The 21,835-nt window shown below is 33.4% G+C and overlaps 1 protein-coding gene across 1 annotated transcript in view; it reads right to left on the reverse strand.

Moving 5' to 3' along the window:
* Positions 1–1,505: 1,505 nt before the first annotated feature.
* Positions 1,506–21,835, reverse strand: part of LOC119610988 (serine-rich adhesin for platelets-like) — a 33,871-nt gene continuing 13,541 nt past the window's right edge. Inside the window, exons 2-3 of the mRNA XM_037966428.1 lie at positions 9,168–10,860; positions 1,506–3,651 (exon numbers count right to left, since the gene is read on the reverse strand). Of these exons, the coding sequence (XP_037822356.1) occupies positions 1,558–3,651; positions 9,168–10,730 (3,657 nt within the window). The 5' untranslated portion in view covers positions 10,731–10,860 and the 3' untranslated portion in view covers positions 1,506–1,557. The remainder of the gene's footprint in view (positions 3,652–9,167; positions 10,861–21,835) is intronic.

Below are 21,835 nucleotides of genomic sequence, written 5' to 3' on the forward strand. Positions count from 1 at the left end.
CTTTTTGGGTAAAAACATTTCCTTGGGAAACTAGTGGAGCTAGGGCTAAAAGGATTCCAATCTATGATCACTTTCGTTATAACCTACACTATTATAGTGAGGAGGATATTGTGCGTTTGTGGTGATGTTTGTAACACCCAAAAATCTTAGTCCTAAACCCACCCACAAAGTAAAACAATCAGCTCAGAATCATTTTCTGAGTCGATTTAAATATGTCCGTCCGTCTGTCTGTCTGTCTGTCAGTTAATTCGAATTCAACTGGCACTCCATAAGAGTGTTAGAATTTCGATCATTTAGGGACCGTTATTTTAAATTTTCAAAATCAAATTGTTCAACATCTGAAAACTACATAAGCCCGATTTCAAATCACAAGCCAATCCTATCTATCAAACTATAATGATTTAGAACAAGTTATAGGGCGTCAGGAGGGTTCGTTTTTATATCGGAATTTAGGATATTTCAGACGGAAATATGGGCCATAAGAAGAACAGAAACCTGATACATTCAGAAAACGATTTTGGATGTATCAGGTATTGTTAGAGTATACGGTGTTTCTATTAGCGACTGTATTATTGATGAACTAGCGAAAGCAGGCGCCTTGATGTTCGATGTGGATATTCATCACTTCGAAGAAATTCCTTTCACTATATGCCAATAGATGAACGATGTTATATCTGTTCTGAAACTATATGGGAAAATGAACTATCTTTTTATCATAATCAGGAAGATCACAACTAAGTATCTTCGACGAAGTCTACCCCATAATAACTTCTATGGAAGTTGTTGATAAGAAGGAACCGATTGACCATATTCTCGGATATTTCCTTGCATTATGGGTTATTCAAAAGTTCGTAGGACATTAAGTCATTAATGACTAGTCATAGTTAAAATGCTAAACACCTTACCAGTAATATCAGATACTGTAATTGGTTCAAAATTTATAATTCCTAATGATGTCTATATGAGTCTCTAACACTCTCATCTATTTTCGTCTACAACTTAGGACTCTGCGAATAATTTCAAAATTATACTCTAAAATTCTATTCCTTCTTCTATCTGTTGCTCTCTTTATACTTCTATATATTTTCAATATTATCAAAAAGTAGCCCAAAAAACCCATATGTGCTATAAATGTAGTCTGTCAAATCTAAGCTAGTTCTAACCCTAACACTCTATGGGAAAAGTACAGAAAGAATTTATGAGATCTCTTAATCATTTCAAACACAAAAACGATTAGTATTCATTAACATCATTCATATACACCTTGTAAGGTGAGTATCCTTTTTACATCCACACATACAACCGTGACATACATAAATCTTGTTTTAAACAAAGAAAAAAATGAAAACTACAAAATATTATTTACACACCCAAAAACTATAAACTTATTGGATGAATTCAATTTGTGTATTTGGACACAAAAAAAAAGTACACAGAATATCTCTTCTTCATTTCCATAGAATATAAATGGAATTTATGCTTCCACAAACATAGAAATAACACGGAAAACATGTTTTCTCTACATAAATCCTTGTGTTCAATTCACACTCTATGGAGTCAGTAATTCAATGGAGCACAACTGAATGGCACCAAAAAAAGAAAATGTGAAAGTGGAAGAACAAGTAAACAAAGGTAGAATATAAAAGGAAAAAAAAGGTAACTTACCTCGGTACAAAACTGACAGCCACACTGGTGTAATATAGTTGAATTGCTGGCATTTTCGACATCGATAAGACACAACTTGCACGTGAACATTTCGAATGGACGTGCTGGTGGTGCTTGTGTTGCTGTTGGTGTAGTAGTAGGGGTGAGGGAGTCATTTGGAGTGTTGCAATGTTGCATTATTGTTGCCATTATAGATTCAGTTGTTGTGGATGCAACTGCAGCTGTTTCTGTGATGGTGGTTGAAGCTGATGTTTTTGGATTTGTCGATAAAGTCACGTTCACTTGTGAAATCGGTAAAAGTGTGGAGTTGGAGGAGGATGTAGATGAAGAACAGGGTTTGTTGATAATGCTGCCGCCACTGGTGTTGTTACTGTTATTTCTATAGACACCATCAATCACATCGTAGTCCACATTTCTAATATCACCCTCATCATTGATTTTGATGGTTGACGTTTCTTTTTTGTTGGCAACTTTTAACAGAGACGCTGATTCAGCGGGAAAACTTACACTCTCTCTGAGGACTGGTGCCATTACAGTTGATGTTAAAGACATGGAGTTGGTTGTTGGCGGCGAGAGAAGAGGTACGGACAAAGAATTATCGGTGGGTGGTGTTGTAAGCTTTATTGTGGAAGCGGTAGTTGCGGTGGTTGTTGTGGGTGAGGTTATTGATGGTGTTCGACTGCTGGTTGTGCTATTGGCACCGGAGGTGGAATTTCGTTGTGAACCCAAGGCTGATGTTCGACTATTACGCTTAACGGCGAAATGGAGACCGGTCTCGACAGATCCATCGCGACTGCGACTAAATGTATTACTAATATTACTACTGCTTATGTTACTAGATTGGCGTAGGTGCTGTTGGGAAGTATGAGCCATAGGATTTGTTGTATTATTCAAAGAATATCTTGAACTGGAGGCAGCCAACGACAGGAGGCTGGAACATCTTGAGCAAGTGTTGTTCATACTGGAAATACTATTCCTCAGTCGATTTAATGGACGTATTTGCTCCACACCACTAGCACTGAATATACCACTACCCGTATACGACAGACGTGTTGCATGACTTTCACTTAAATGATTTCTGGAATTACTACTCGTAACTCCAGCACCCGCACCCGCACCCATTGTGGGTGAACAAGGAGATGTTGTTTGTCGTGTTAGGGCTAAAACCGTTTCACATTTCCTAAGACCCGTATAGTGGACAATAGACTGTGATTTCTCTTGATGCAGACTTATTGCACTTCCCTCTCTACGCATAATATTCCACAATTTTTGTTGCATAACATTTAGGGATGACGTACTGCCCGACTTGACAACTCTCTCACGATGGAAATTTGCTAACTTTTCCCTACTACTGTAGGCATTGTACTCGCGGTAACCCGAAGGATCTCGCATAACGACCATATTTTGTTCGGAAGGCGTACGCGTAATGGTAATTTCCGGTGATGATGGTATTGCCAATGGTGGGCTGCCAGCATCATCTTCGTATGGTTCATTTGCCGTAGAATTTGAAGTGTTTGCACCAACCACACCATTAACATTACGATTTGATACTGATGGTCGCAGACCGACCAAAGATTTAAGAAAATTGCCGAAACGTATACGCCTGGGTTGTGGGCCCCCAGCAAGCCCCAACGAGCCTGCATGAGGGCCCTCCAAGTCATAATTTGAAAATCCTTCGACCGCGTTAACGTCTCCTCCACCACTGTGGCCAATTCCTTTGGTCGCTTGATGATTCCCCTTGCCCAAGGGATTCCGTGTACTTTGTAGTGATAACTTTGCGGGATGAAGTTGTTTAGTTATCGATTCTTTCTTAAGATTGTTGGCCGGCAGATGAGCTTGTATATTAATATTATGGCGGGTTTCTAGTAGTGCTTCTGTCTCGTTATCAGTTGTTGGTGCTAGCGAAGAATTAAGATCGTGAGATTGATGGTATTGGTTGATGTGCTGTTTCTTTGTATTGGCCAGATTGTGAATTGGCGAGGAATCCTGAAAAGTTTGTAATCAGAAAATATAAATTTCTATAAAAAATACATATGTATGTTTTTTAATATACTATGTAAATAATAGTCTGACGTAATGAAAATATATATTTTTAGGCTAAGTAGGCTAATTGATATGTTCATCCGTATGCATAATAGGGATGTAGGGCTGAAGCGTAGTTTAAGGAATTAACAAGATTAAACCTCTATGATGAGACCATAAAAGAGGCTAAGAGGTGAAAAGTGAAAGACAGAAATTGTTGAACGCTCTTCAGAAACGAGCCACATTCACAAGATCGTGAGGAAAACTTCTAATGTATCAAGCAATATACATAAAGTCGGATAGTCAGTAGGTAAGAACTATAGATATATGACGTAATATGACATCATTAATAAATCTTCCCTATTATCCTCTGGGACCCTGCGCTACTATGGAAATGAATAGCCAATGATCTAACAAGAGAGGAATCTGATCTGGATACCTCCAATGCCGTTTCAGTAGCAACTCCGTAGGGATTAAAACTAGTTCTGGTTCTTTCTTAAAAATATAATGAGAATTGATAGAATAATCTGGACACATGTACGGGGGTCAAGTACATGAGGCCTTCTTTCAGTGAGAAATACACGGGGCAGTAATTACTGGACACATGCAAGTCTGTTAACCCTTTCACGCACAAAAATAAACCGATGCACAGTGGTATAGGAAAAAAAAAAGAGGGAAATAATTCGGTAACTTCTAAACGGTTAATCCGATTTTAATGAAATTTGGTGTGCACAAAGAGGAGGTGTTGTCGAGTTTAGGTTTTGAATTTGGACCTTATAGGCCAACCAGGGGCCCGGCGGGGGGTCCTCAAATTAGGACACCTCGGCTATGTTAAATTTTTAAAACGATCCTATTTCTTCATTTGAGTTCCGATTTAAAAAAAATTTCGTATATAGAATCTCCTCATCGAGCACTATAAAAAATGTCGTCGTAGCAGTAAATTATCTCTTATAGTTTAGGAGATATTCGCATTTGAATATTAAAATTTTAAAATTTTTACCGTCCTTACTTTAGTTTTTTTGATAATAGCAGGTCCAAATATTTCCGATTTTCGCCATTTTTTTTTACTTGCTTAACAACAAGTTTATATACCAAGCAGTGAAAGAATTATGTAAAAATCATGACTGAGTCCAAAGTTATAGGCATTTAAATTTAAAAAATTAAAAAAAGGCGATTTTTTGTCATTTTTTTGGGAAAAAAGTATCTTTTTCTTTTTAAGTTATCTAAAAAGTTTCTAAGAAGATGTATATAGAATTTATACTTTTTGGAAAGCTGACTTTACATAAAATACGATAAATGAAACAAAACCTAAAAATTTTTGATACCGAGGGGACCAGGTCCATCCAAAAAAACCCTATTTTTTATGGAAAATTAAATTTTGAGCAAAAATTCTCAAATCGCATAGTCGATATCAAATTATAGTGACCTGTTTTATATGACCCAATAAGTTCTTAATCATTTTGTAACGGGTTTCGATAACCCCGCCCCTGGTATGGATATAATAGGCAAAAAACCAAAAAATCCCATTTTTGGGATTTTTTAAAACTTTTTTGGGAATTCCGGGATTTCTAATAAGAAAATTCGAAATTTTTATTTAATTTTGGATTTTGAGTAAAAAAATCTACCTAACTGTAAAATTTCATCAAAAAATATTCATAAATAAAATTTTTATTGCAATTTGAAAAATTTGTATCTTCGCAAAAACTGAATAAAAAACATTTTTTAATTTTTTTTAAAAAAAGTATTCCGCGAATTTTTTAATTTTCAAAAATTATATACAGTTTTGAAAAATAGACAAAATTACCTTTCCATTGATATATAACATGCCTACCTAATGTTTTTTAAGTGACAAATTAATTAGGCAAAACTCAACATCTTTTAGAAAATTTACCTAGCACTATTATTTTCATCCATATATGTAACAAATTTAAGAGTTAACCTTATGGATGAAAATAATAGTGCTAGGCAAATTTTCTAAAAGATGTTGAGTTTTCCCTAATTAATTTGTCACTTAAAAAACATTAGGTAGGCATGTTATATATCAATGGAAAGGTAATTTTGTCTATTTTTCAAAACTGTATATAATTTTTGAAAATTAAAAAATTCGCTGAATACTTTTTTTAAAAAAAATTAAAAAATGTTTTTTATTCAGTTTTTGCGAAGATACAAATTTTTCAAATTGCAATAAAAATTTTATTTATGAATATTTTTTGATGAAATTTTACAGTTAGGTAGATTTTTTTACTCAAAATCCAAAATTAAATAAAAATTTCGAATTTTCTTATTAGAAATCCCGGAATTCCCAAAAAAGTTTTAAAAATCCCAAAAATGGGATTTTTTGGTTTTTTGCCTATTATATCCATACCAGGGGCGGGGTTATCGAAACCCGTTACAAAATGATTAAGAACTTATTGGGTCATATAAAACAGGTCACTATAATTTGATATCGACTATGCGATTTGAGAATTTTTGCTCAAAATTTAATTTTCCATAAAAAATAGGGTTTTTTTGGATGGACCTGGTCCCCTCGGTATCAAAAATTTTTAGGTTTTGTTTCATTTATCGTATTTTATGTAAAGTCAGCTTTCCAAAAAGTATAAATTCTATATACATCTTCTTAGAAACTTTTTAGATAACTTAAAAAGAAAAAGATACTTTTTTCCCAAAAAAATGACAAAAAATCGCCTTTTTTTAATTTTTTAAATTTAAATGCCTATAACTTTGGACTCAGTCATGATTTTTACATAATTCTTTCACTGCTTGGTATATAAACTTGTTGTTAAGCAAATAAAAAAAATGGCGAAAATCGGAAATATTTGGACCTGCTATTATCAAAAAAACTAAAGTAAGGACGGTAAAAATTTTAAAATTTTAATATTCAAATGCGAATATCTCCTAAACTATAAGAGATAATTTACTGCTACGACGACATTTTTTATAGTGAGGAGATTCTATATACGAAATTTTTTTTAAATCGGAACTCAAATGAAGAAATAGGATCGTTTTAAAAATTTAACATAGCCGAGGTGTCCTAATTTGAGGACCCCCCGCCGGGCCCCTGGTTGGCCTATAAGGTCCAAATTCAAAACCTAAACTCGACAACACCTCCTCTTTGTGCATACCAAATTTCATTAAAATCGGATTAACCGTTTAGAAGTTACCGAATTATTTCCCTCTTTTTTTTTTCCTATACCACTGTGCGATGGACTTTTTATGGATATGACTTCACCACACGCTTTATTTTGACGTATATTGATAATTTTTGATGAAACACGGAAAAAGTGTTTTCGAAGGATATTGTCCTTTTTAGCATGTAGTAACATCAAATTCTAAAAAATAACTTATTTTTCTTTGGAAATAATCATTTACTGTAGCTGTGAACTCAAAATCGAGAAAAATTTAAAAAAAAAATTCTTGGAACACCGGTGTCCCGTATACGTGAAAGAGTTAAAGAAGAAACGCTCTTCCACCTTCTCTGCGAATGCTCTGATCTAGCTGTCGAAAGGTATACTTTACTATGAAGATACCTAATATGTAACACCAGATTCAACGACTTATTGAGGGCTTATCAAAATGGGGTCTTTACGATACCACTTGACAGTTTTTGGCCAATCCAACAATACTCACAATATCCTTGTATGCGGATCATTACGTTATCTAGAGTAATATAGATACGGTGACTTCTATTTAGATATTTTTAACAGTATAGAGCAAATGGGTCTAAATATTCGCTTATTCACCAATAGGATCAAAGTATGTATACCTTTTGAAAGTTCTTACAGTCTCATAAACGCGCCATCTATCAATCCATTATAATATTGAATTCATTGAAAAAAATTGGATTTCCTCAACTTTAAACATTTTCAATGCAGATGATATAACAGTATCGATAACTGGAGCCTACGTCGAGAATGTTATAGAGATTGGAATACGAATACTTCCATGGAATACTCTCTCACGACTGCTCAATAAGTTCGCGAGATTTCTCCGCTGTTATAGGATTCGTATACAAATGGTATTCTTATTAAATTAGATTTCCATGGAAACTTTGTCTTAGAGATAATAATCTGCCCTAAATGTGTCTGTATTTAGTCATTATATCTGTTTGTTTTTCATAGAAAATCGTCATTGATTAGGAATGTACTTTCGAGAACTACAGAGTTCATGATGGCATTACTCGGTTATAATCCGGGTTATTGTATTTTGAAGCTGTCAATAATGTTTTAAATGTTGTTTTCCAGTGTACAAATTGCCTATTCCCTAAAAAGATTTTGAAATCAACCCCACTTCTTACTTAAGGCAAACTTATTCCCATTGGCAAATGGAACTACTGTTCAATGGATTACGATATAAATGAGGAATCTTTTGAAATCCCTGCGAAATTAGAAAGGAACCTTTTCCTGCAATAAACTTTAGAACTCTTAAATCCCTGTCGATTGAAGAGCCACACCCTGGTGCCAGTTTCAGTTTGGAGTGAAGTATGTCTTACACCGTCTTGAAAAATGTGTTTAGTGTAGCGGACATGACACTCTATTGTCATTCTCAGAATATACAAAGTTTGTGATTGATATTCTGGGTATGATGGAACAACAGAATCTACCATGCTTCATATGAGTCAAGAAGCAACATTAAGTCTAATGGACGTTGAGATCGACTCTAATAGCTCGACTCCATTCAGAGATTGTTATTAAGTCGTGTTTGAGCGATTCTTTCTGGTTATGACTCATTGCCCCAATATCAAAGTGAATAAGAATGGAAAATATTGCTGACATCGGAGAAAGAGTAGATAGAATTAGAAGTTTGATAAAGAATGTCGTTTATGGAAATTAGAAACAGAGTAGAGAAGAGAACGGAGACTTGCGTTACTATCCATCTATAACAACTTGTATGGTGCGATCTCTGAGAAAGCTCGAAATAAATCGAGTGAAATTATCAACACCATGTCACACTTTATCAAAGGCCTTGGAAATATCTAGAGCCAACAATTTTCTTTCGCTGAATCGATTGGCATCATGATCTTCCTCATGAGAAGACTTTGAGTTGAGCGTTTTACTTTGATTTCTCTGATCTATTTGATGTTCTCCTAGAGCTTTAAATGGTGTTTGTCGAATACGGTTCAATCATTATTCTACTATTGAGGGATATATGTATCTTGTACTGCTCTACTTCTGTTCTTTCCCATTCCTATCTCGATTCGTGCTACAAACATTTTTCACCCAAGTGTAATCCATGGTCTACATCTCGAATAGGTATTCTTCAATTCATTTTACCCACTTCAGAAATATACATAAAAAATTCCCCTAAAATTACGTTTTAATTTAAAATCTCTTCAACTACTCACTGCAACACAGAATAATGAAGAACTTAATAACTATAGCAACTACAACAACCGAATGATGATGACATGTGAATTAATAGAAACAAGTGTGATCAAAATATGTGCTTCTGCATAATTAACTCATACAACTGCTACTACTTACCCTAGAATCTTGTTCTAGTTCCTCCTCAAGAGCACTATAGACGGGAGCGTACCAAGAGTACGCGTATTGTTTGCGTGTTGCAGTTGCCGTGTTGTTTGTTGTATTTGAATTTAAACTACAATGCTGATAGTGATGACCCTGCTGTTGCTGCTGCTTAAATAAGGGCTGTTGTTGTTGTTGTTGTCGTTGCAACGGCTGTTGGTTGCTATGATGAGTTTTATGCAAAACTGCTGAATTTGAATTGGATATACCGCTGTTACTGTTGCCACCACAACAGTGATTGTTATTGGCGTGTGTGCCACAAGTTGTTGTAGTCACAAGATTATTATTGTAATTAAGTTGTAAGCTACGACGATGTTGCTGATGATATGTTGCTGGTAAATGCTTTGTGGGTTTACGCTTGTAATTCTCTTCGGAAAATGAACGTAACGTGGAATGATTTTGACGTCTTACATTGGTTGGGCCACCGCTATTGTTTGTAGCTGTTGAAGTTGTACCTGGAAACGATTTGGAGCTGAGCGAAGCAGGCGTTCCATTAAAATTATTATTTGTTTTCGATTGTGATTTAAATTGCTGTTGCTTTTGTTGTTGCTGATATGTGTTGGCTGCTGCAGTCTTTGCTGCTGTTTGTGTTGATAAGTCCTTGCGCGTAAATATCAAGGAAGCACTATTCTTATTTAGATAAATCGAACGTTGTTTATCGTTGACAGTTGACTCAATATTCGTCAACAGCGGTTCCGTTTCGGACAATGGCAGACAATAGTCAGAGTGTGCCGCAACAACAAGTGACGGTTGAGCTGGCAGGGGTGAAGTATCGGCTGGAAAATTTATAATGAAATTTTCTGCTGCATCATCGAATGTATTGTTGTAGGTATTGTAATGGCCAGCTCCCACTTCTGCCGATGCAGCTGCTGAACTAGCACAGGCAGTTGTTAAGCTGATACTGCTACTGTCGTCACTGGACGATGAACGTGATGAATACTGGCTGGCAAATGAGAAACGTTGCTGGCTATTGTTTGTATTGTTGCTGGAGGAAATGCGATTCTGTAATACTTCAGCTGAAGTTGTTGTTTGATTTCGAAACTGTGGTTCGTTTAGTGATGGTGGCGATGTACTGAGATCAAGTAATTTCACAGTCGCTGAAGAATCTCTTCTATTGTTTTGAATGCCACCACTATTAGCTAAATGGGGAGTGGGATGTTGCTGTTGCTGCTGCTGATAACAATCGTTGTAATAAGTTGGCAATGATTTGCGTGCTATTGTTCTGGCTGTTACTGGCGGTGGTGGCGGCGGTGGTTGCCTGGTTGTAGGCTGCTGATGATGCACTTGAGCAAAACAGGCGCTATTTAAATGATTCTCAACAAGTAATTCACGTTGTTCTAATTTTGATTTTCGAGCTATTGTTTCGGTTTGCTGTAAATCACTAAAGTTTGTTGCTATAATATCCGGTTGCTGTTGCAATTGTTTTTGTTGTTGTAAATGCTTATGTGTCTGTTGATGATGTTGCAAACGATTTGCTTCATTTTGCTGCAATGCACTTTTTTGCACTGGTGGTCTCATCATTTAAATTTTGAATAACTTCGAATGTTAAATCATTGATATTTAATTTCCATGCAATCGACATACATTGCAGTCTAAAATTTGAAATCGTTTGGATAGCCATATTGTTGTCCGATATAATAAAAAGCTTGATCTGAAATTGAAAGAAAAGTGAAGAAATTTCGTTTAAAATAAATGATGCATTTGAAAAAGTTAATGTTTAATAAAATTCCTAGAATTGCTCTGTAGGGTGTAATGATATTAGGAGAATATAGTGAAATATTATAGTTTTTGACAATTCAGGAAAACCGATCTCAAATTCGGTGGCAAAGGGTGAATTCTAGAACACAGCTTATCAGAGGAGGAGAGAACTTATCGTTAAAACTCTCTTACTTTCTAGAGACTCTACAACTATGTTTCTGGATATAACATTCTGAATATTCCAAATCCAGAGTTCAATTAGCGCAAACTGAATGGCGTCGTGGTATTCGTTGGACGAAGTTCCCACCATAATTTCATGTTCACTCCGTAACGACCCGACAGATTGTCAGGGAGAGAACTATTGGCTACGAACTGTTACAACAACAATTATTATTGTGGAATTCTGGTTACTCCGGAAGGATACGGTTTGGATATAAGAAGAAAACTGGATGTTTAATCTGAGTCATTTCTTGTTAGTTCTTTGAGTTATCTTAACCTAAAGTTTAAAAAATATGGATTTTCGCGAAACTCAGACCATTAAAAGGAATGGAAATCTAGTCAATGGTTTTCAAATTGTTTCTGTTCATGACCTTTAGTTGATGATCAATGTATGAGAAAGTCGTTGGTACCAACAAGAAACATTGTCTGTGATTTCCTCCACTTGAGAATTAGCAATAGGTGATAGGTCCTGCAAAGCGACTTAATATAAATCGGCAGTGATCAAGTATCTGAGTGTAGGTTATTGAAATTAGGCAACTTGAGGGTAAAGCTATTAAAGATTTTTGCTTTTTTATAAGAGACAAGTTGGCGGGAGTTAGTTTAAATACTTTTCTGCGTTCGAAGTTGCCAAATTGTTAAAGTGTTAAAGGTGGGACGGCCCCAGCATTTCACAACACCTTGAGAACTCTGACTCAATCAAACTCTGGCGTCCGATTAAAGAACTTAAAGTAGAGAACTAGACGCTTGGATGAGGACCCACAAACGTATCAAAATTATTAGAAATAGCAAGGATTTCATAAAATCTGATCGATTCTGGCTTAATTCTAAGATAGATCGCTTTCAAAAGATCCTGAGAGTGTTAGTCCCCCTTCCGATTCTGAAAGATAAAACAATATTGATACTTATTAAGCTTCAATATGAAAAACTTGGAGCAGATGACTTTGAATCAGGACACACAGAACTGGTTTAAATTCTCTAAAATAACTATGAAAATATATCTTAATATATATCTTAAATTGAAGTGCAATGGTAGAATAGTTGGTCTAAAGATCATGGGTTCTATTAATACTAAAAGCTCAGGTCTGCTTCTCAATAACGGGAGTGTGGTCGCCGTCAACCTGCCCGATAAGTTAATGGTTAATTGTAATGTAATAAATATCTTATATATACACAGAGGGATAAAGAAATATACACACCTGGTACCAAATTGATATCAAACTGCTTATAATTTTTCAGTACCATCCGTTGTCAAAGTATATACATATGTACGACAACACTATGCAATGTTGACAACATTGCAACAATTCGTTGTCGAAATCTAAATTTTATACACATCCGTTGTCTAAATGTTGACAAACGTGTTGTCGTACGTCTGCATATACTTTGACAACGGATGTTATTGAACAATTATAAACTCTTTGGTGTCAATTTGGTACCAGGCGTGTATATTTCCTTTTCCCTCTGTGTAAAAATTCCATTTATTATTATGTTTTAGTTGATATACATAAATAATTGAATTATTGCTCTAAACAAAATTTACATTTAAATCTTCCTCTTTTGATTTTAATATATTTTAAAAAATACTGATTGATGATCACGTTTTACACATTATCGTGTCTAGTTACTAGTACATGAAATCGGCTTATCGGTGTACATATAATACAGCTACAATGTAGATTAAAAATATAGCAGTAATGATAACGTTCTTTATAATTCCATAAAAGAAACATGGTCATTACAAAACATCTATAATAGTTAAGGGCTAGTTACTATTATATGTACATGATTTGTAATGACCACTGCTTACCATTTGCATTACTTAGATGAGATTTCTAAATTCCTCTAATAAAATTAATTTAATCCTAACTGTTTTGTAACAAAGATTCATGACATGATAATAGAAAATACCAGTATTCTATTGGTTTTGTTATGTAATAGCGCTGCTGTTTATTATTATTAAAATTGACAGTTTTTATATGAACTGTTTTGAACGTTAGTTAGAGGTTCAAGAACACAGTAACAATGTCTGAGAGTATAGAATAGAATGTTAGAATGTAACCAGAGTTGTGAGAAGATAAATGACTTTAAACACCCACAATTTAACAATGGGTGTGTATTGGCAGTTAATCGCTATATGTATGTAGTTACACATACATGCATGTAACTTGTAGTCGTAAAATCGTAGTATATGAACTGTAACGTTTTGAATGCAAAATCTATTCCCAACAAATTATCACATTTGCTGAGGCAATTATATATTCTACTACGTGCTCAAACATTTATATTTATTGTTCTTATTCGCCTCGCAGTTATTGGTTGTACGAGGAATGTTTGATTAGATGGATTAGAATGTAATGTTAAGAATTTCGTTCGATCAGTTGGTGTTTAAAGTTAATAAATTATAGATGAAACTTTATGCGAAAGTTATAGTGTAGAGGAATTTTAGTAGTATTTAGTTACATACATACATATCAACAAGTTAATGAACCCAAACAAAAGATTAAGGTTAATGAACCCTAACAAAAGATCAAGGTTCTCCATTATTTTTGGAGGAAATAATATTTATTGAAAATTAGCCATTAAATTCAAAAAATATGAGAAATTTATAATTAAAGATCTAATCATATTCTAGTAGAATAGAACTATCTATATCCGGTCTCTGTTCATAACAAAAAAGCGGACGGATAGATTATAATTAATGAGGTTCCAGAGAGTTTTACTTTATCTTTTCAACCTATTGTGACCTCGTTCGGTCATCACAACAAAAATTATGTGAGCTTTGTTACTACGTATAGTGCTAGTACCGGAAAAGATGAAATTTTCCATAGTAACGGATGTATTCCAAAATATTGTCAAAGGGAAAGAATTTTCGTATAGATTTAGACACAATTTTAATTAAGTCGTCATAATCACAACTCTTTTCTGGAGTTTTTTTGGTTTTAGAAAACCTTTATATTTTAGCCTTGAGGTAAAATTCTCCAACACTGCGGTTACAGATCGTGAGAAAATAAAAAACCGACTTTAAACAAAATCCAATGATCAATTTGACATCTTGTGATCCGTTTGATCAACCATTTATAGCAGTGACCTAGGGCAGATTACGGCATTCGAAAGCATTCGGTTCCTGTTTGAGGGAAATAATTCTAAAATATGCTTGTTTTCAAGATCTGTAACGCCCGGATGCTGTCCTCGTCGGATCAGTATGATTGTTCAATCACAGCAGTAACCTAGGGGGGATTAAGGCATTCGAAAACTATCGAAATCTCCATATAAACTCTTTAAAATTCCATTGATATTTCTATCCCTTTCGAATGCAGGAATTGGTCCCTGCTTTAAAGAAATAAATCTATATTCGACATGTTTTCGAGATCTTCAACTTCTCGGTTGTTATTTTCCTTCGGATGCAGATATGAATACCTTTTAACAATTTGCTATCGTGTGATCTATTTGTAATATCCATAAAAATTTGATCCCTTTTGAATACAGCATTTCGGTCCCTGCCTTAGGAAAATAATTTTATATTAGACTTGTTTTCGAGATATCCAACGTCTCGGATGCAGTTCTTCAAGAAACCTAATCTTACGATAAGGCAATTAGTTAAAGCTTAGAGAGCAAGAACCAAATAATCTTCCATCGGTAAACTGTGCATTTGGACCCTATATGTACTACGTATAAAGGGAAAGGAATATAAGGAAGTTAACCTAACGAATGCAAACCCGTTCCATGCAACGATGACCCAATTAAAAACTGGGGTGAGAGAATCCTATACTTTGAATAATGAAACGGTGGGTAGGACCGCAAAAATCTTATGGGATGATCCCAACGAGAACAGTACAGCAAGCCTCCTTAGAATGAATAAGTCCGAGGTAAGTATGATGGTACGTACTCTAAGTGGACACTCGGGACTATAGGTACAACTATACAAAATTGAATGAACGTATTCAGACGTATGTAGGACATGCGGAGAGGACAGTGAAGCAATCGTCGAAATTAGATCCAAATATCTTGGAAGCGATGTTATTTGATTTCATGCTTTAAGAATATTGATCGAAAAAGCCTAAGGAACTGAGTTTCTGAACATTGAATAATATTTGTTTATAAAGATCGCTATATGGGGATTTTAACACCAACTTTTTAAATTGAAAGAAGAAGAAATAATGTTTGTCAGTCCCTCAATCTATATTTTAAAGTCACGACACTACAGATGACCATTTTTCAGTAATATTAGTGAGGTAGCTGTTGAAAGCCCACTAGTTGGTACAGGTACAGTTATTTGTAATTTGTTATTTACACACCTCGATTCAACAACAAGAGAGAGAGAGAGTGAATAATATATTTATATTCCTAACGAAATCATTAATTTCTAGCCAGGTTTAGAACAGGGAATAATCGATTTTCCCCTCCGGGAAAGTTATCTTAATGATTTTTCCTCATCTTGCTGTTATTGTAATCCGAGGGGAAAGAGGTGCTACCAATACCTATAGTCTGCCCGGATTATGAACTGGTGATGATCAAATGTATCCTCTGTATTTCCTTGGAATGATTTGACAAGGGGTCGAACCAGAAAACCACATAATGTGGTACCACGTTAACCGGTAGCCCACAGGGCAGAGTATCGCACTTTGTCTTGTCTCGGTTATTGGAGAGTTTCCTTTGGTTTGCACTTGGTGGTTGTGGTTTAAATCCGAAATCGCGGGAAGAGAATATTGATTGAAAGACTGATACACGGCAAACTTCAGTGCTGTTGCCGAGACAACATATACCCCACAGAGGAGCGACTGAGCATCGGATGTAGGGGTATGAGGGCCTCACCCATTCGTATACCTAGAGTGTGTGGTATGATTGAGAAGTGCACCACTTCATAGCATTGAATTTTCCTTCCTTGACCGGGTATGTTCTGGGCTTATCATATTGTATTCTCTGTGAGTAAGAACAAGTCCTCATCTTATTTGATGGATTCGTATTTCGTTCAACCGATTACGTCTCTAGGTGTTGTTGCCGAATCAAATTGCCATAGGTATGTAAGATACACAAAGGGGCAGTGGTGAGTCATCTAATGTTAATGTACTTTTGGTTCATCATCACAACCACAACCTGCATACAAAGAATGTAGAGGTTCTTATACATTTAAAGTTTGAGAATAGGTTATGATCGTTTCGACCCTAAAGTTCTGATCATTCGCTTTATCAGATAAGTTTATTTTATATAATTTTTTTCCTGAGGGAAACATCGTAGGGAACCAGCTACTAGATGGTTCGATTGGTCTTTCGCACTTCGACTTTCCATGCCCGTACACTTTATCGAATTTGTAATATTCATCTGTTAAAAATAACTTTCTTTCTCTTTAATCCAGTCCATACATGATCAACCCTCGTTAATGTATAGTCTATAGGATTATAATATTACGACTTGCAAAATTTATACATATCTACTATATCGATATGGATAATGAATAATTAAAATACTAATACATTCCTAATTAGTAGTTATTTACCGTATACTGGACAGACTTGATTTTCATATGATATTCTTCTTTATAATTTAGTTTTCTGTAATTTATTGTATTTATTTCATTTGATGATTCGCTTGCAATTATTTAATCTCTTTTGTTGATATCGAACTAATCGTTCTATATTGTTTCCTGTGTTTTATACATTTATTTCATTATTTAGTTGGTTAAATCGTCATTTAGGAAATATAGGAAATAAATAAAATTAGACAAGTCTTTTTGTCTAAAGCTGTCAATTGTTTCTTGTTTGAATTTAATCCATTTAATCCGTTTACATGCTCTTTAAAGCTATTCAGCAGCAGATGTACACATAAATAATACTAAAGTGGCTTAGAAACAAAGTCAGCTATCTTCAGTTTTATAAATAAATAACATTTCCATGTTAAAAGCTAATTGGATATTGGAGTTTTTAGTGGTCTAGAGTTGAAGATATATAGTTTTAAAACAGGAGTTTGCCGCTTATGCTTCAATTAGCCTCCCATTATACAGCTGCTGTTGGACGTTGGTAGTTTGTAGTTTTCATTTTGTTTTATTATTTATAGTTTTTGAAATGTTTTCCTATTTTAAATGATATTTTTCTCGTTTCTTTTGATTCTATTTTTTCATTTATGGCCAGTGTAAAGTGTTTATGAGACAACTGCCGGACTAACTTTAGTTTTGAAAATTAATAAAACTTAAACTATTTTATTGTCAACAGGATTAAAATGAAAAAAAATTAAAGGAAAAATATTTTCCAAATTCTTTAGAAATAGCAAAACATTCTAAATAAATCTGACAAAGCTTTAATTTATTTTTGGGGAAATGTATAAATAAAACCCAGCAAAAACTTTCATTACAAAGAAAGACTTATGCTTTACCCAGAAAAAAACTTGTTAATGCCTTGTACTTACTCAACAACTTACTTTTCCATGACGATTTCATGCCATCTGATTCCATACCATTACTTAGAAGTAGTCTAGTAGTGACTTCTGTACATATAATCTGATATATAAGTTATTATTTTAAACTGATTTCCATTTCATACGAACAAGCTTTAAGATTTTTTTTAACTACTTATTTAACTCCCTATTTATAAGCGATTGCAGCAACTTCTTGCGTCCAAAAACACCACAGGAATGGAAATATTATTTAGTGTACTGTGAGTACAACAGGAGACTAACAACCATGAGACTACGTTCGCCCAAGTATAACAAAACAACTTACTAAACTGCCTATTTGTAAACGTCTTAATTAACTCCTTACTTGTAAGAGAGTGTGGTCACTACTTGACTTAAATAACAACGTCGTGATAAAAAAAATGTGTTAAAATGCCAATATGTAAGTAGTATGAATAGGTAGGTGCTTATATAGCACATTACTAGTCTACTTCTATGTAATGCATACAACAAATAAAAGTAATTACCAAGTTATTATTCGAAGTCTAAATAAAATGTATCTATTGTTAATATGTATAATGACCATAAAAGATTTCATTAAGAAAACTACCCAAATATATTAAATATTTTATTTATAAACAATTTGATTAATTTTGTATGTATGTGTATGACAATAAAATATCCATTTTCTTTAAATAATTTATATTTTTCCTTGTTTATATTTGGTTTTCCACAAAGAATTGTTTAAATTATTTCACATTTGAAATGTATATATTTTTAGAAAACAATTCATTATCTATTAATTGAACTTTTTAAATAATCTCTGCTCTTAGGTTTAAAAATATATATTTTGTTTAAATTGTGAAAAACAAATATAAATTTGTGGCTTTATCTGTCTCTGGAATTTTTTTGGTGAAATTAAAATTAGAATTTACCAAGTGTTTATATTTATTATATGAATGTCTGCATACCGAACAGTGGAGCCAGCTGCAAAATACGCGATAAAAAAATAAATAATTTTTATTACTTCAGGGTCTATGTTGTATCAAAGTTATTCAATACTTGAATATTTATATACACATGTAATATACCCATTTTAACCAACATGTAAACAGGCCCACATGACTAAACCGATTATTGCCATTTTGAGCTCAATTTCAGAGTCATAATTAACTAATTCAAATACATTTATGGTTCTGTCTTACGCTATAAATTGGTGTTTTAACATCTCTAATATATTCAAATTTAAATAAAACATATCTGCAATTTGTGTTCCCATATGACACTGTCAAATAGTTTTGACAATATTATTAAAAAACCACCACATAGTGATGCCAAGAAAATCCAAGGATTTAGTTCTATAAAACATAAATATACAAGTGATAATTTTGTTGTAGAATAACAAATCTAAATGTTTAAAAACTTAAACCCACACATGTACATTAGGGCGGTCCCCTTTTGTATGTAGATCAAAAAAATGAAAACTTTGTTCAATCTAAGTTACCATTTCTCAAAATGTTTCTTCTGTGCTCAATATGGGTCAGATGATAAAAAGGTCGTTTTTAGGACTTTCAAATCTTTTTCACTGTCACGAGATTCGCAAAGGAATTGTATGAATTTTTGATAACATGTGAGTGGTGTATGAGTAGCGCTTTATAACTGATTTCTATCTATCTATCTATCTATCTATCTATCTATCTATCTATCTATCTATCTATCTATCTATCTATCTATCTATCTATCTATCTATCTATCTATCTATCTATCTATCTATCTATCTATCTATCTATCTATCTATCTATCTATCTATCTATCTATCTATCTATCTATCTATCTATCTATCTATCTATCTATCTATCTATCTATCTATCTATCTATCTATCTATCTATCTATCTATCTATCTATCTATCTATCTATCTATCTATCTATCTACTCTATCTATCTATCTATCTATCTATCTATCTATCTATCTATCTATCTATCTATCTATCTATCTATCTATCTATCTATCTATCTATCTATCTATCTATCTATCTATCTATCTATCTATCTATCTATCTATCTATCTATCTATCTATCTACTATCTATCTATCTATCTATCTATCTATCTATCTATCTATCTATCTATCTATCTATCTATCTATCTATCTATCTATCTATCTATCTATCTCTATCTATCTATCTATCTATCTATCTATCTATCTATCTATCTATCTATCTATCTATCTATCCTATCTATCTATCTATCTATCTATCTATCTATCTATCTATCTATCTATCTATCTATCTATCTATCTATCTATCTATCTATCTATCTATCTATCTATCTATCTATCTATCTATCTATCTATCTATCTATCTATCTATCTATCTATCTATCTATCTATCTATCTATCTATCTATCTATCTATCTATCTATCTATCTATCTATCTATCTATCTATCTATCTATCTATCTATCTATCTATCTATCTACAGAAATCTGGTGAGACCATCCCACCTTATATCCAGGACTTGATCGTTCCAACTACTGTTTGCGACGATCGATGCAGAATGCTGTACTTGATTCGTTGTTGACATCGATGGATAAATATTTCCATTGACACGGAGTCCATATGTTGCCAGAATGATGTGAATGACAATACTTTTCTTTAACTCAATAATTTTGTTCTGTCTTTCTATTCTTAATTTTCAGAGGGTGACTGAGATCGCGTTTTCGACTCTATTTAGAGATTGAAGACGATTTAACATATGAACAACATGTGGAAGAATAAATAAGGATGAAAATCCTTATGTTTTGTATGTTTTAGTTGACTGCATATGTGGCTAAACCACAAAATGTATGTTTCAAATGTTAACAAGTATTTAGTGCAAATGTGACTGTATTACATTTAGATACATGTTTGTATTGTATGATTTCTCTTTTTTTGCGAATTTTGCAGTTTTTGCTGTGTCTCAAAAGTTTTTGTTTTGAAATTTAGATTTTCTACATCCTCTGTCGCACATTCAACATGGTCTCCAGCAGTTATTAACACGTACAAATGTTTTATGGAAAATGAAACGTAAGATTTTATTTTTAGCTGATTAAATGTGGTTTTATTAACCACACACATGCACACATACATGCATATATATAAAGATTAATTAAAAGATCTTAATTATTGAGGCGTAAGAGGGCGTCAAGATGTATTTTATGCGAAATTTGCAAAAATTTATTGCATGTAGAGGTTAATAGAGAAGGATTTCAAAATAATTCAATGAACATTATTTTCAATTAACTTAATACACTTGTTAGTGGAAAAATACTTAAGAGAGGTAATATTTTGGAATGAATGTTTAACACTGTTTAACGATTTTGTATGTATGGAAAAAATATGAGACAGTGACTAGTAACGAATACTTTACTTGTAAGACGTTGAAAATTAAATGTTTTAAGATCTTAAAGCCAAATTGAGTCGAAGTTGATCCGATTCACTAAAACTTTTTAATTTTCAATCCTTCTTTTCTCTCTCATTCGAATATTGACAAACTTAAAACATCCATTGTAATGTACGCTGGTAATGTAAATTTTACTGGTGTGTAAATTTTACATATTTCAGTACATTTCCCCATTTTAAACTTATGACACCACACCTAAATTTTTTTATTACAGAAATGTGGTTTAGTTTGTAAAAACTGAAACTTAGCATAGAAAAATTAAAAAAAAATAAAGTGAAAAATGAAGAAAACAACCTCAATAAACCAACAAAGCCATCAATTTTACTTACATTTTTGATAGATGTTCGGTCTGTTGGTTGGTCTATTTAAGTTTTGAACTCTTTTAACGTTATGTTTACGCTTTACTAAATGTCAAATTAAATGGAAACACTTGAGTCGAATAGTAGTATATATACAAACACACATACACATGTAGAACAAGTAAGAATGTATAGTCGGGCGTGGCCGACCATATGATACCCTACACCATTTATGAATATAAGATGTGTTTTATTTTTCATAATAAAGCATTTATCTTGAATATTACCTTGATTCCGATTTATTTAAGCAATTTATTGACGAAAAACTAGACTAAACTATAGACCAGACTATAGACTAGACTATAGACTAGACTATATACTAGACTATAGACTAGACTATAGACTATACTATAGACTAGACTATAGACTTAGACTATAGACTAGACTATAGACTAGACTATAGACTAGACTAGACTATAGACTAGACTATAGACTAGACTATAGACTAGACTATAGACTAGACTATAGACTAGACTAGACTATAGACTAGACTAGACTATAGACTAGACTATAGACTAGACTATAGA

This window comes from Lucilia sericata, unplaced genomic scaffold (assembly GCF_015586225.1).
Source record: "Lucilia sericata isolate MDLA Ls3-8-SP2 unplaced genomic scaffold, ASM1558622v1 Contig001331F_arrow, whole genome shotgun sequence".
Lineage (NCBI taxonomy): Eukaryota > Metazoa > Arthropoda > Insecta > Diptera > Calliphoridae > Lucilia > Lucilia sericata.